Here is a 13,873-nt window from a genome sequence, read left to right on the forward strand (position 1 = left end):
GATAGCAGCGAATTCGGATATTAGAGGTTGAAATTTTATTGCAAAGTTGCGCGGAATACATTGTTGATGCATTGTGGCGAAACATCGAAGGTTGACTTTGCAGGATAAAGCATCGCGTTTGACTCTTTTTTAACGCTAGATTTACGGGACCCGTCAAAATGGCGGGTCACTAATTTCTTAATTTACGATTATTCGAGATACGTTTATGAGTTATTTATTCGATTTATATGTTACTTACGGCAAATGTTACAATAATATTTGTTAAAAGTCAGAATAAATGTCTTACTGTTGCTTTTATAAACTAACATAAAGCACGTGTTTTTTGTGCTCCCTAAATCTAGTGTTAGTATCGCTTGTGTATCGCAGTGTGAGCGGGAAAAGATATATTTGTTACTTTTTTTACATCATGCATTATACATTTTTACTTCGTACTTCAAGTGTATAAATTTTACTTCATTCGTAATTTCACATTTTGATAAATAATACGTCTTGCATCTCGAATCGAAAGGAATCGAACATCTTACAGTATCAAGCAATAGAAAATGGGGAAATTTCTACCCTGCACGAGAATACGAAAGTTGAAAACCATGTGGACGGCTATCAAACGTTTCTATATATAGTGCTTGAAAAATATTTTCTCAACTTAAAAATTATGAACATGACGATTAAAACAGATGCAAGTTTGCTTTGCGAATAGGAACCGATTAATTTAGCGAACAATTTCAATATATTTTTGGCGTTTGAATAATTCATTTCGTGTATCCCGATTGTATTTTTGTTATCATCGCGAAATAAGCATTCGGCAGAGTAGTTATCATTAGACTGCCAAGTTTTATCCATTTATGGCAACCACGAATAAAATGAGTACAATAAAGTACGCGGTTCGATAAAACTGGCTATCGTTTCCAGTTCACAGCTAAAATATTAAAATGACTGACGCAGGAAATAAACGTTTTGTTTTGCATAACGATCCGCAGTCTAGTTATCATCGTGATCTCTGTATTACCTTTCATCCAATCCGGTGAAACAGCTGACAATTTTTAATATTTTAAATGCTCGATTTATATACTATATTATATCCTATATTATATGCACATGTAATTCGACAGAAAATTACATAGATCTGACAAAAGTAATACTCTAATTGTGTTAATAAAATCATTCAATACTGATATAGTACATAGGACACACTGTACTATACGAATATTTCATGGTTTAATAAATATAGAATGGTTAATAAATTTATATATATATATGTGGGTGTCCCAAAATTAAGGTATTTCCGGGAAATGAGGGATTCTCGGGGTCATTTGTAGCAACTTTTTCCTGACCAATGAGAAGCGAGCTCGCCTGGCGTTAAGCGCTGGACCGAGCCAATCAGCGGAACTAGGCTCCGACTGCTCGTTGGTTCGGCCGCCTCGCGCCAATCGAACTCGCCTCTCATTGGTCACTGTTTTTCGTTAATAACTCGTGAACGAAGCCTCGTAGAATATTTTCGCTAAGGAAAAAGTTGTTTCAAATGATCTCAGGAACTCCGTGTTTCCCGGAAATACTATAATTTTGGGGCACCCTGTATATATAAACTATAAACTATACTAAACTATACTATAATATATATATATATATAAAATAATATATACATATATTCTGTATATTCTATATTACGTGCTGTACCACATTATCCACATTGATGCTGTCATAGTTACAAATCGACGGCGGATTTTATGCATTTATAATAAATACGAATACGTCAAATACAAAGCTGTAACGACGTTACAAGACTCCAAGGATACTGTTACATTGTTTTCAATTAATCAGAATCCTTAAAAGAAGAAAGACATTTTCGTCTAACCTACGTTTCTTGCGATTAACATATACAATTTTTCTTTCGCATAAAGATCCGCACTCTATTTACATCCGCGACAATTTTCATCCGTCAACGGGGAAAGCAGCGGGCACAAGGTCCGCCCCGATAAATGAACGGGCCGAGAGCCGGGAATCGAAAGGGTTATTAATTAGAGTTATCGCTTTGAAAGCCGTCGCCGCGAGTCCCCGGTTCGCCGAGCAGCCCCGGCAACGATGGTTTTCTTCGCTCGACGAACCTCGAGCACTGCCGGCCCTTTGATACCCCGGGAATTATGAGATATTTGGCGAAAAGGTAATATGCGTGGCCGACCGTACGAACATTTATTCCGCGGGACGATGGCACGCCGGTGACATGAAAAATGTCCGGGCCGCGCGAAACCTCTCGGCGACCGTGTATCACAAATTCCGGGGGTCCCCGGCACGCGAAACCGAATTGAATTATTCTGGCCCCGAACATTCATAACAGAATTTCCATAATCCGTGACCGTGCGGCCGCGGCGCCGCTAAGAATGCCGCATAACGGAGACCCAGAAATGTAATGATTCTTATTGTCGATGCACCCCGGCCGAAGAGAACAGAGAGGCAGACTTATCTCGGCGGGATTCTCTGTTCAAGAGTTTCTCACGGCCCGACCGCAATAGAAGAAAATCGCCGGACGATTATCCACGGTACGTGACGATCGTTGAAAAGCATATCCGGCGTGCTTGTTACCCCGGCATCCTTTCCACGGATATAATTTCCTTCTTCTTTGGCCGCGCGGCCTCTGCACGTTTCCTGCTTAACATCGATCTACGTTCCCGTTCCCGTTCCGCGCCACCTTCGAGTAACCACGCCTCGGATTCCATTAAAAGTCCCGACCGTCCCCAACGTCTTTCCGCGCCGTCGTCGTCGTCCTCTTCGTCGTCGTCGTCGTCGTCGTCGTCGCCAAGTTAATTACGAGGCCGGCGTAACGCGGCCTCGCACCAAACTTCCTTTAATATCGAACATCCCTTCGCTGATACTTCTCGGCGCCGCTCTCTCCTCCGATCATGGACAAAGCGTGTAACAGACTGTTTCCCTGGCTTAACCCCCGGATGACGTAACCCTCGATAACGAACACGATGGGCGGATGTAAAGGCTTTGTGTAGTGTTAAGAAGAAGGGAACTTTGAGCTCGTTGAAAATGCTCGCTGCGTTAGAGCGAGGATCTTGGGATTAAGCACTGCTCGTTCGGAACGTACGATTCTGAAGAAACGATAGTCAAATGTTGTGGTAAATTTTGTATAATTAGAAATTGGTCGCAAGGATAGTCTGTTATGTAAATTTTATCTGAATCTTTTGGATTTAGAGCCTCCATGATTTTCTAGAGTTTCGGACTCGAAGCTCTGTTTTTAGTTAGATGCGCGAGACATTTATCGGAACTATTAGTATGCGAAACTATGTGCGGTAATGTCTCTCTAATTGACGCTCAGATTGTCCACAAAAATGGACAATTTAGGAAGTGGAGGTACGATTATTCGATCCTTGCGGTTCATTTGTATAGTCACGAATTGTCAACAATTATAAAAACGGGCTGCAAAGCTGTAAGACTCGAATAATCGTATCTCTTCTTCCCAAATTGTCCATTTTTGTGCACAATCTGAGCGTCAGTTAGTACAGAAAGTGTATTTCAAAGGACAATGACACGTCGAGCCTCGCATTGCTCCCGGAAATGCCACATTTCGGGTTGCTGTGAATTTCCCTGTGCTGGTCCTACGCCTATGTAATTTATTGCTACGTCGATGCTAAGGGTTGACGCCACTTTCGTGACGCGAATTCCCGGAAGAGAACACAGAATGGTCTGTTTGGGTATGAGTCAGGTAAGAAAAACCGCGGGGCTACAAGGTACAGTAATTTCTCCCTAATTCGCGGTCGGAAGAGGAGACACGATTATTCGAGCCTTGCGGCTCGTTTTTATAATTGTTGACACTCAACAAAATTTGTAAAATTTGTAAAATCGTTAGTCACCAATTCTTCTTCACTATCCGAACTAAAAGGTCTTGTCGTTTTATTCTTTCCCATTGGTGAAATAATGTCTAAAATTTAATGTTAAATTTCAAGTTTTATATTTAACTGTAAGTACGTATACGTACCAATTATTCAACTAAAGCAATTGTCTAAAAACTGAGTTTAACTAGTTAAATACTAATTAATTAAAATTACCTTGACATCGCTGCCTTCGGACATTATCGATAATAAATATCTCAATTCAAGTATAAATGGACTTAGGCCACTTTCAAGATAAACGGCTCAATTATTGAACTAACTAACTCTGAAAACTTATGTGTCCAAAATTATCGTATTTACTCGGAATATAAGTAAGCTCAAATGCTTTATTGATAGATAATTTTAAGTTGTACATGCAACCACGGGCAACCGAAAATAATTAACAAATGGACTTAGGCCACTTTCAAAATAAACGGCTCAATTACTGAACTAACTCTAAAAAATTATGTGTCCAAAATTATCATATTTACTCGGAATATAAGTAACCTCAAATGCTTTATTGATAAATAACTATAAGTTGTACATGTAACCACGGGCAACCGGAAATAATTAACACAAATGGACTTACGCCACTTTCAGAATAAACGGCTCAAATATTAAAGTGAGCCGCAAGGCTCGAATAACAGTATCCCCTTTTCCGAAATTGTCCAATCTTGTGTACAACCTGAGCGTCAATTAGGAAGAATTTATTGTATTTACTAATAAATAGAATAGTTACGAAAATCTACTGTCTCTACAATAATGTACTCGAATCAAATAAAAACATTTCACAAACAGTTCGCATATTTTTCTTCGTTCGAACGCGTGAGAGCCTGTCTCGGCCCACGATCGGTCGTCGCGACGCGAGCCCGAGCTTACGGACACATCCGCGAAAACTTTCTTCGCGTTCGATATAGAAACTGATTAATTAAGGAATCTTCCGGAATCTTCTTTCGTGTAGTTTCGTCGGTGCCTGCCCGGCAGCCGGTGTGGCAGCCCGGCGAAAGTTCGCGTCGTTTGTCCCGAGTTCTTGCGGAGTTCTACGTGACGGCGGGGTTCGCTTCGACAGATTACGGAACGTTCTGTTATAAATCACGCGACTTTTGCTACGTTCGATTCGTCGTCCGCAGTACGTAGCCCGCGCGGCGTAATGAAAGATTAATAAGGGGAATCGTAGCTGGTGACGTCCCGCGGTTGCTGTTTCGAGACGTCGCCCGTCGGTTCTTCTTTCGCGATCGAGTTCGGTGAAAGATCGCGGAAGTGAAAAGTAAGAAAGTCTGTATGCCACAGTTGATTTTCCGGGCCGTTGCGATTGGACCGTGTTTTTCAGCGCTTTCCTTCGCGAACTCAACGACTTGATTCTGCTTGCATGATTTATGAACCTCCTCCGGCGAAGTTCCTTAAGGAATACGTACTATTAACCACCTTTCTTCCGATTTAGCGGACGGTTGCCGATAACGTACCACTCTAGAGAGACATTTTGTCTTCCGGGTTTTTGTAACATAGCGTATGCATCAGTCGAATCATAAAATAACACATTGTTCCAATGTGCCCCGTGGAAATAATTTATTTATTATGACTTATTGTTTGCACTTGTAATACGTCATGATTTAAAAGTGTCATTATATTATACCGATTTGATTCTAAAATTGAAAATACTAGAATTTGTTTGGGAATAAATCAACATTGAAAATAACTTCAATACGTTCGATAAGAACTCGCGATTACTATGAACCTCAAAACTAGCGTAATTACTATGAGAGGTGTGACAGACCATTGTTTATTATATTCTTTATTGTTAAACGTTATAATACAATAATAATATAACATTATAATATTATAATAATATAACATTATAACATAATAATAACATAACATTGTAATATAATAATAACATAACATTATAACATAATAATAATATAACATTATAATATAATAATAATATAACATTGTAATATAATAATAACATAACATTATAATATAATAATAACATAACATTATAACATTATAATATAATAATAATATAACATTGTAATATAATAATACTATAACATTGTAATATTATAATAATATAACAGTATAATATAATAATAATATAACAGTATAATTAAACATTAGCAAATATAATGGAAAACTTGTATTTTCAAAAATTGAAGCTGATATAACAAATGGTGTCACCAATCTTCTTCATATCGATTTAAGAGAACGATATTCAATCGATTGAATCAATTCCAAACTAAATATTTTATCCGTAAAACTTCACTCGTAGTGCAAAACAGCGCATTGTCCATAATATGTAAAGATTTTCTAACACGAAGTGAAGTAAAATAATTTGTCGATCAAAGGAAATACGTGTAACGTAATAATGTCACATATTTTCGTAAGATTTATGCACACTTAGCTAAAGCATCGGCTCGAGTTATTTTCCAGGGTACGAAATGTGTATTTTTTCGTTTGAATTTCTAAAGACGTCATTCTGACTCCGTTAATTACAAACGTCAAAAGAAGTCCGGTTCGGAGTTGGAACGAGTTCCAAGAAAGCAATGTAATTACTATGAACAGTCTCCCGGAACAGCAAACGAAATTAAATCGGTGTTTCTAATAATTGGGATCTCATAAATAAAAGCTGACCGCGCTAGCTAGAAATTAAGTTTTAATTGAAAGGTGCATGCCGCGAGAACGTCGCAAGTACCATTGAAAGGAATCCAATGTTAAATGAGAATTCAGAGCGGTCTCACGGATAGACTGTTGTAACCAAGGACTACAGAGGACAAAGCTCTTTCAACAATGAGATTAAGATAACTTTTAAATATCTGTTTTCATGTCTGAAATTTTGTACTTCATTAAGTAAAACCGTGTACATTATTGCGACAAGTTTTACCTGCTTCTTTACATGTCCTGATAAAGAACGAAAAATTCTGAGCTTCTTAAAATTTAATCAGACACTTCACCTTTAGAAGCCCGGTATTTTTCTATTAAGAAATTGAATTTCTTTGAAGAAAATTCTTGTATACATACAACTTATGAGGAGTGTAAAGTTGTCGAGTTTGTAAGTGGCCTCTATAGTGCTCAGGAGGGCAGCCCTATGTAGGTTACATGGTACAAGGACGATTTAAGAATCCCTGAAATCGAATCCTTTAGGAAAATTCTCGGTTCTATTCTAAAGTGTATGAGAGAGATGCATCTAAGTAACACATGAAACATAGTAATTTTTTAATTAACCTCTTGCCACGTATTTCCACGAGTCTGACTTCTAATAGAGATCGCTAGTAATAACCTATTTTAAATACGAACCTTATTCCTTTCTTTTAAATAGGTAAAAGTAAATAAAATTCTGTTCTCTTCTCGTCGATATTTAAAAATTCCCTTTTTCTTCTAAGAAAACAATTGAAAAACTTCCAATTGCTGTAACTGTGACATATATGTATAAGAGACGATTTTAAAAATTATATTGTTTATAATATAGTCGATAAAAATTGCATTAGCTCCACCTGTCTTTCCATTTCAATCAGCGAATGATAAAAATTGTGTTAAAAATTAGGCGTATTGTTCCTAAAGAATCGAGTCACCGACACGAATCATAAAAGGCGATCGTGCCTTCCGTTAGGCCATTCAACGCTTGCTCCAGAATCGGCATCGAACAAGTATCGTCCACGAGTATTGACAAGCGAAATGATTTTCTCTGTCCAGGTCTATTCAAAAGAGCAATTTTACTCTCGGGCAGCGCGCTCGCGTCTTGGGCTGTCGTCGAGGATCCCGTCTCCTACGCTTTGAAGCTCGCCAAGGCTGTCAATTGTACGGTTCCCGAGAATCTGCTCAAGGACAACAAACTGATCGTCAATTGTCTTCGAGGACGCAGTCTGGAGGAACTGATGCAGGTCGACATTCAGCCACCGACCTTTCTCAGCGCTTTCGGGCCAAGCGTTGACGGTGTGGTCATCAAACCCGACTTCCAAAAGGACCTGTTGTCCTACATGGGTCCGGAATTCCAAGGATTTGGGTGAGCACCCGATATACATACATCAAACATACACCTTCTAACATGCTTGGGCTAGATTCTAATTCGAGACTTCTGCTATCCACAGTTCCTACAGTCCTCTTTCCGATGAATTCTATTAGATTGAATAAAAAGATTAAATATAATACATATTATATTTATATAATTAAATATTATTCATACCTTTAAAATCGTATCAATAGTTGTCGATTTTTATTTTTCAATCCAAATGCTATATTTTACTCCATTTAAATGGTATAAAAATGTGTTTTGTGAATATTTGTTGTTGACAGCAAGAATGCTAAATGTTAACTTCTACCACCATGCTTTATTTAAATATTTTCAATTATAATTTATATATATATATTATATATTAGACATATTATATTCATATTATATTATATTTATATTTATATTATATTTATATTATATTTATATTATATTTATATTATATTTATATTATACTTATATTATATTTATATTACACTTATATTATAATTATATTTATATTACATTTATATTTACATTATATTTATATCATATTTACATATGCTATAAAATTCGAGTGTCTAAACGCGCGCGCGCGCGAAGTAAGAGAAATTTAGATTTCTACTTGATCAGTAAATGTTCGTGAACTTTTTTTCAAAACCTGCAGCAAACACTCGCAAACCGAAAAAGTTACACTGCGGGCTTTAATCGTCGATTACATTTCTACTTTGTAACCGGCGCGGCGGCGCGACAGAATGAGTGATTATTTAAACTACTCTTAGCAAAGTATCGATAACGTCCTCATCTCCGGCAAGTTTCCTTAATATCTTCGTTTCCCGTCCGGAGACTTTATCGAGGCCCCTCATTAAATGGAAAGTAGATGCAGGACCAGCTCGATCCGCCGCGGACATTAGTGCGGTTCATTAGCGGGATTGTAAATGACCCAGCCTTGTCCCACCAAGTCATTAGCATATTCGGATCGTGCCAGCGACAACTGGCCTGCCAGTCGAGACAACTACGTGCAATAATTTTTTCTCCTAGAGACACGTGAACATGCATCGTAGACGAATATAACGTTACACTTTTCGAACATTAATATTTAAAATCGTCGGACTTTTTACGCACGACAATTTGCCAAGCGTAATTTCAGAAGAACAAGTTGACCCCGTATAATAACTTCACTGCAGTCGAATAAATAATATAAGTCTCGTTTAAAAATAAATAATATAAATAAAATACAGATCTTATTCGTGTCGCTTTCAAATTGAGATAAAATGTCATTCGTCCCTTTCAAATTGAAATAAAATGTTATTCTTCCCTTCCAAATTGAAACGAAACTTTATTTGTCTGTTCTGAACATTTAAGCATTAAAGTAAACGTAGACACAAGATAAGTATAAATGTTCTGCTTCTATCAGCTAACTATTGAGAAGTCCCACCATGCATTACCGTGCATCAAAAAGATGGGACATTTTTAATCCCACTGTGCCCCAAAGAGTTAAGCCCGTACAATAACTTCGCCGCAGTCGTGATAAAGATTCGAAACAGAAACTACAAAATATAAATCTTATTCGTCCCTTTTAAATTGAAATAAAATGTTATACGTCCCTTTCAAATTGCAATAAAATGTTATTCTTCCCTTTCAAATTGAAATGAAACTTTAATTGTTTGTTCTGAAAAGTCAAGCATTAAAGCAAACGTAGACACAAGATAAATATAAATGTAATTCTTCTATCAGCTAACTATTGAGAAGTCCCACCATGCATTACCGTGCATCAAAAAGATGGGACAATAACTTTGCCGCAGTCGCGACTAAGATTCGAAACAGAAACTACAAAATATAAATCTTATTCGTCCCTTTCAAATTAAGATAAAATGTCATTCGTTCCTTTCAAATTGAAATAAAATGTTATTCTTCCCTTCCAAATTGAAACGAAACTTTATTTGTCTGTTCTGAACATTTAAGCTTTAAACTAAACGTAGACACAAGATAAATATAAACGTTCTTCTTCTATTAGCTAACTATTGAGAATAAAAGAATTTTAATCATTACAGCTGTATAAATCCGACGTGTATAAATTCTCCTTAATTATCACTCAGCTTGTAAATAAAAATGAACAACTGAGAAGAGGTTATTATTATTATTTTTCGATTATTCGAGCCTCGCGTCTCGTTTTTACAGTTGTCGACAATCGGTGACTATAAAAACGAGCCGCGAGACTCGAATAGTCGTATCCCCTCTTCTGAAGTTGTCCATTCTTGTTCACAAGCTGAGAGACAATTGGGAAGAATTGACTGTAATTCGACGTGCTTCATGTTGACAATTTTCTGTTTCTCAGCCCACTTCCGAAGAAAGCAGAACACGGCGAGCCCATCACGAGTAACAACAAATACGATTTGTTATTCGGCGTGACGACGAGCGAAGCTTTATGGAAATTTGCTGAGAAAGACGTCCAGCTGGGCTTCGAAGGCGAGAGGAGGGACCGAATCATTCGAACTTACGTGAGGAACACCTACGTGTACCATCTTACGGAGATATTTTACACAGTGAGTAGTTTCACCGTGATTATTTCGTTAGCGTAACGTTACACGTATAATTCGAGAAAGAAAACTCGTTTTATTTAATTTTATGAATTAAATAAAATTTATTCACACGCGCGCGCATACGGTGGTCCACAAAAGTATTCGTACACCTTTTAAAACGCAATAACTAGTTTACTAGACGACGAATAAAATGCTTTCTTTTTTTAATTGAGCTGTTACCTGGAATAACAAAAAGGATAAAAAGCTCTCGCTTTTTAAATTTCTTATCTGAGTCGATAACGAAAATTTAAAAAATGTCTCTCGTAGATCTCGATAAACTTATATGCGCGTTGAAAATTTTATAATATGATGATATTTCAAGTTGACGTTGATGTGGGGTACAACAAATTAAAAATGGCAAAAATCGCAGTTTTGTCACGATTTTCCCCCAAAACTGGAAGAAATCTGCAGTTTCTTGAACCTTCCAACGCCTCGAATCTCTGAGTTAATCGATTTTTAACAAATTTTCAGCACGCATATGAGTTATCAAGACCTGCGAAAGACATTTTTAAAATTTTTATTATAGACTCGAATAAAGAAGTTAAGAAACGAAAGTTTCTTAATTTTTTTTTGTCATCCTAAGTAATAGCAAAATTTAACCCTCTATGGGCCCATGTAACTTTCAAGTCACAAGCTAATACATCCACATTTTACCAAATAGTTTTAGTTTTTTTCACAAGATGATGTATACGTCTTAATTATATAATGCCTCTGAAATAACCAATAACAATATTGATGACGGTTGGCTGCTTCATCAACCTGAAATGTCAAAATAAATACCTTGCAAGTTGTCTGCAGATAGAAACCAAAGGGACCATATTGTGCAATTAAGATTATTTGTGCTTTCGTCGGTGTTTACTAAATAAAAAAAGCGTATATAATAGCTCTGGGTTCGTATATCAATAACAATTTATTTATTTGCATTTCAATAATCATTTTGTTACTATTTGTATACGATACAGTTTTGTAACTTTCAGGTTACATTGGACTATTGTGGTAGATTCGAGTGTATTTAGGACAATAGTTGTGCTTCCTTCTATTTTCAAATTTATATATCAAATACCCAAAATATGGATACAAAATCATATAAAAATAAAAGAGGAATTAGAATTAGACGCATTGGCGGTAGCAGATCCGAAGATTCTTTATTAGATTCTGAGACGACGCATAAATATTATTGACAATGACGATGAATTTAGTACCGAATTATCATCGGATGAGGAAAATTCAGGACCACAAGAAACTATTCGGCAACCAATTCCAAGTGCAACGTACATCAATGTTTAACGCCAAAAAGGCGTTAAAGTTACAAATTGAATTGATTATAATAAAGTTCTTTAAACAGTTCAATATTTTTTCAATTAGCACATATAGGTTTATAATAACAGATTTTCCGTTGCATAGATCTTTTTATATTTAAGAAAAAAATTCGGCCCATAGAGGGTTAAAAAAGGCATTTTAGTCATGGTTTAGTAGACCAGTTCGTCTATCACCTAAAAAAAATTCAAGTCATTTAGTTGAATTTGAAAAAAGTTACTACGTTTTAGAAGGTTCGTTACGCGTTGAAGATACGTTGAAGAATGTTCTCTTCTAATTTATAAAACTCACCCTAAATTGTTCAACTTGAGCCACCGAAGCCGTAGCTTTTAATTTGTACCTCAGTCACCAGCAGCGCTTACCTTCCATGCGAACAATTACATCTTTCGCGACAATGTTTCCAATTAAATAATGAAGTGCGCCGAAATGATGGATATACAAAAGAAAGAGGGGAACAAACGTTTTCATACGACGCTTTGTACACGGGCAAATCGAGTTTTCAAAGTAACAATCGCACACTTTTACGCAGCAGTGAATTCAATATTTAAAGCTTTCAGCGGCTCCTCGACCGCGGGCGTGTGCAAACCGTATAATCAGAAATTTAGTTCGCGAGAATTAAAATAAGGATTGGACATGGAATGAAATCACACTTCGGGAAACACGGTTTGCCGGATCCGCGCGGCGTTCCCATGGGCAACATACGCGCGTGCGTTCAATTTATTCCTATTATCCAGTCGTTTACGTCCCGCATCTGCCGATTTAATTATGCCGCGTATTCCATTAGCGCCGATAAGACTGTTAATAAACATATCTCGGCGCGGGTTTCGTATCTGACCGCAACCCAAGCATAAAGAGCGAAGCAGCCGAAAGCCGCGAGTATTTTGCAGCCGCGTCGAGCATCAGCGTTGCTCGTCCTGGGAATATTCAGATAAGCTACCGATTCCGAAGATTATGTCCATTTCGCGTTCGTTTTCATAATGCTCTTAGGGAATAATTCGGCGAACGTTCGCCGGATCATCGGGCACCGTGCGGCTCCCCCCGCCAGCTAACTATAAAAACATATCGTTCCCGGCTTCCCTGCCTAATTATCCATAATCGTAAAACGTTATTCAACCGCAAATCGCGATTTAATTGCACCCGACGCGATCGGGCTTCCGTTCGCGCGAAAACACCGCGAAAATTCGTATCTCGTCCCGCATTCAAATGAAAAGCTTCTCTCTTTGATAAGCGGTACCATGCCGACCGCCGTCAATGATTCCGTATTACTCCGCCGAATGGAAATCACGGTGATATTATTCAAAACACAATCCGCGCGGGCAAGTCACTTATTACACTGTGCGACAAACAATTTTGTGTTTCAGTAATCAGCGGACGATTCTTATAGATTTTCATTTGTTCGAACGCTCGGTTTCTCTGCATCGGTTTCAGTTTTTGCAAAACTGAATTTTCTCGAGTATGTCTATTTTTGAGAACGGAACACATCGGAATTAAATAATAAGAACAATAATATAATAATAATATAATAATAATATAATATAATATAAACGATATTAACAATGATATAATAATAATATAATAATAATATAATATAATATAAACAATATTAACAATGATATAATAATAATAATATAATAATAATAAAAATAATAATAATAATAAAATTAACAACTCGCGGATTTATATTCAGCTCTCGTGTGCTCAAAATTATGAATACAAATATTTGCTACACGTCAGAACTTTTCTATATACAGGGTGGCCCACGCAATTGTTACCAGGTAGTTAATAATAACTCCGTTATTAATGCATTTACGAAGAAATTTCAAAGAAGAAATATAAATTGCTCGAAGAGCGCTACACTTGCAAGCCCTTAGATCTTTCTTTGAGCGCATCAGTGCATGTGCAATGGTAAATGGTCCACTTTACCGAAATCTAAAAAGTGACTAACATATGTTGCTTTATAAGAATGACAAGACTGAATTTATTTAAACATCTCACCATTTCGATTATTACGTAAGCTTGCATACTAGAATTTAGTGAATCGTTTCTGAGGAAAAAGTCTTCGTAAATCGAGCAATCTGAATATAATTAACGTAAGACCAGTCGCTTCGACCAGCATGATT

At 36.9% G+C, this 13,873-nt stretch overlaps 1 protein-coding gene across 2 annotated transcripts in view; it reads left to right on the plus strand.

Moving 5' to 3' along the window:
- NLG-4 (neuroligin 4) overlaps window positions 1-13,873 on the plus strand; it is a 918,748-nt gene that overhangs the window by 570,964 nt on the left and 333,911 nt on the right. For both annotated transcript variants that reach the window (XM_033465261.2, XM_033465262.2), the window contains exons 6-7: window positions 7,560-7,869; window positions 10,193-10,400. In XM_033465261.2, the coding sequence (XP_033321152.1) occupies window positions 7,560-7,869; window positions 10,193-10,400 (518 nt within the window). The remainder of the gene's footprint in view (window positions 1-7,559; window positions 7,870-10,192; window positions 10,401-13,873) is intronic.

Source organism: Megalopta genalis, chromosome 8, assembly GCF_051020955.1.
Source record: "Megalopta genalis isolate 19385.01 chromosome 8, iyMegGena1_principal, whole genome shotgun sequence".
Classification (NCBI taxonomy): domain Eukaryota; kingdom Metazoa; phylum Arthropoda; class Insecta; order Hymenoptera; family Halictidae; genus Megalopta; species Megalopta genalis.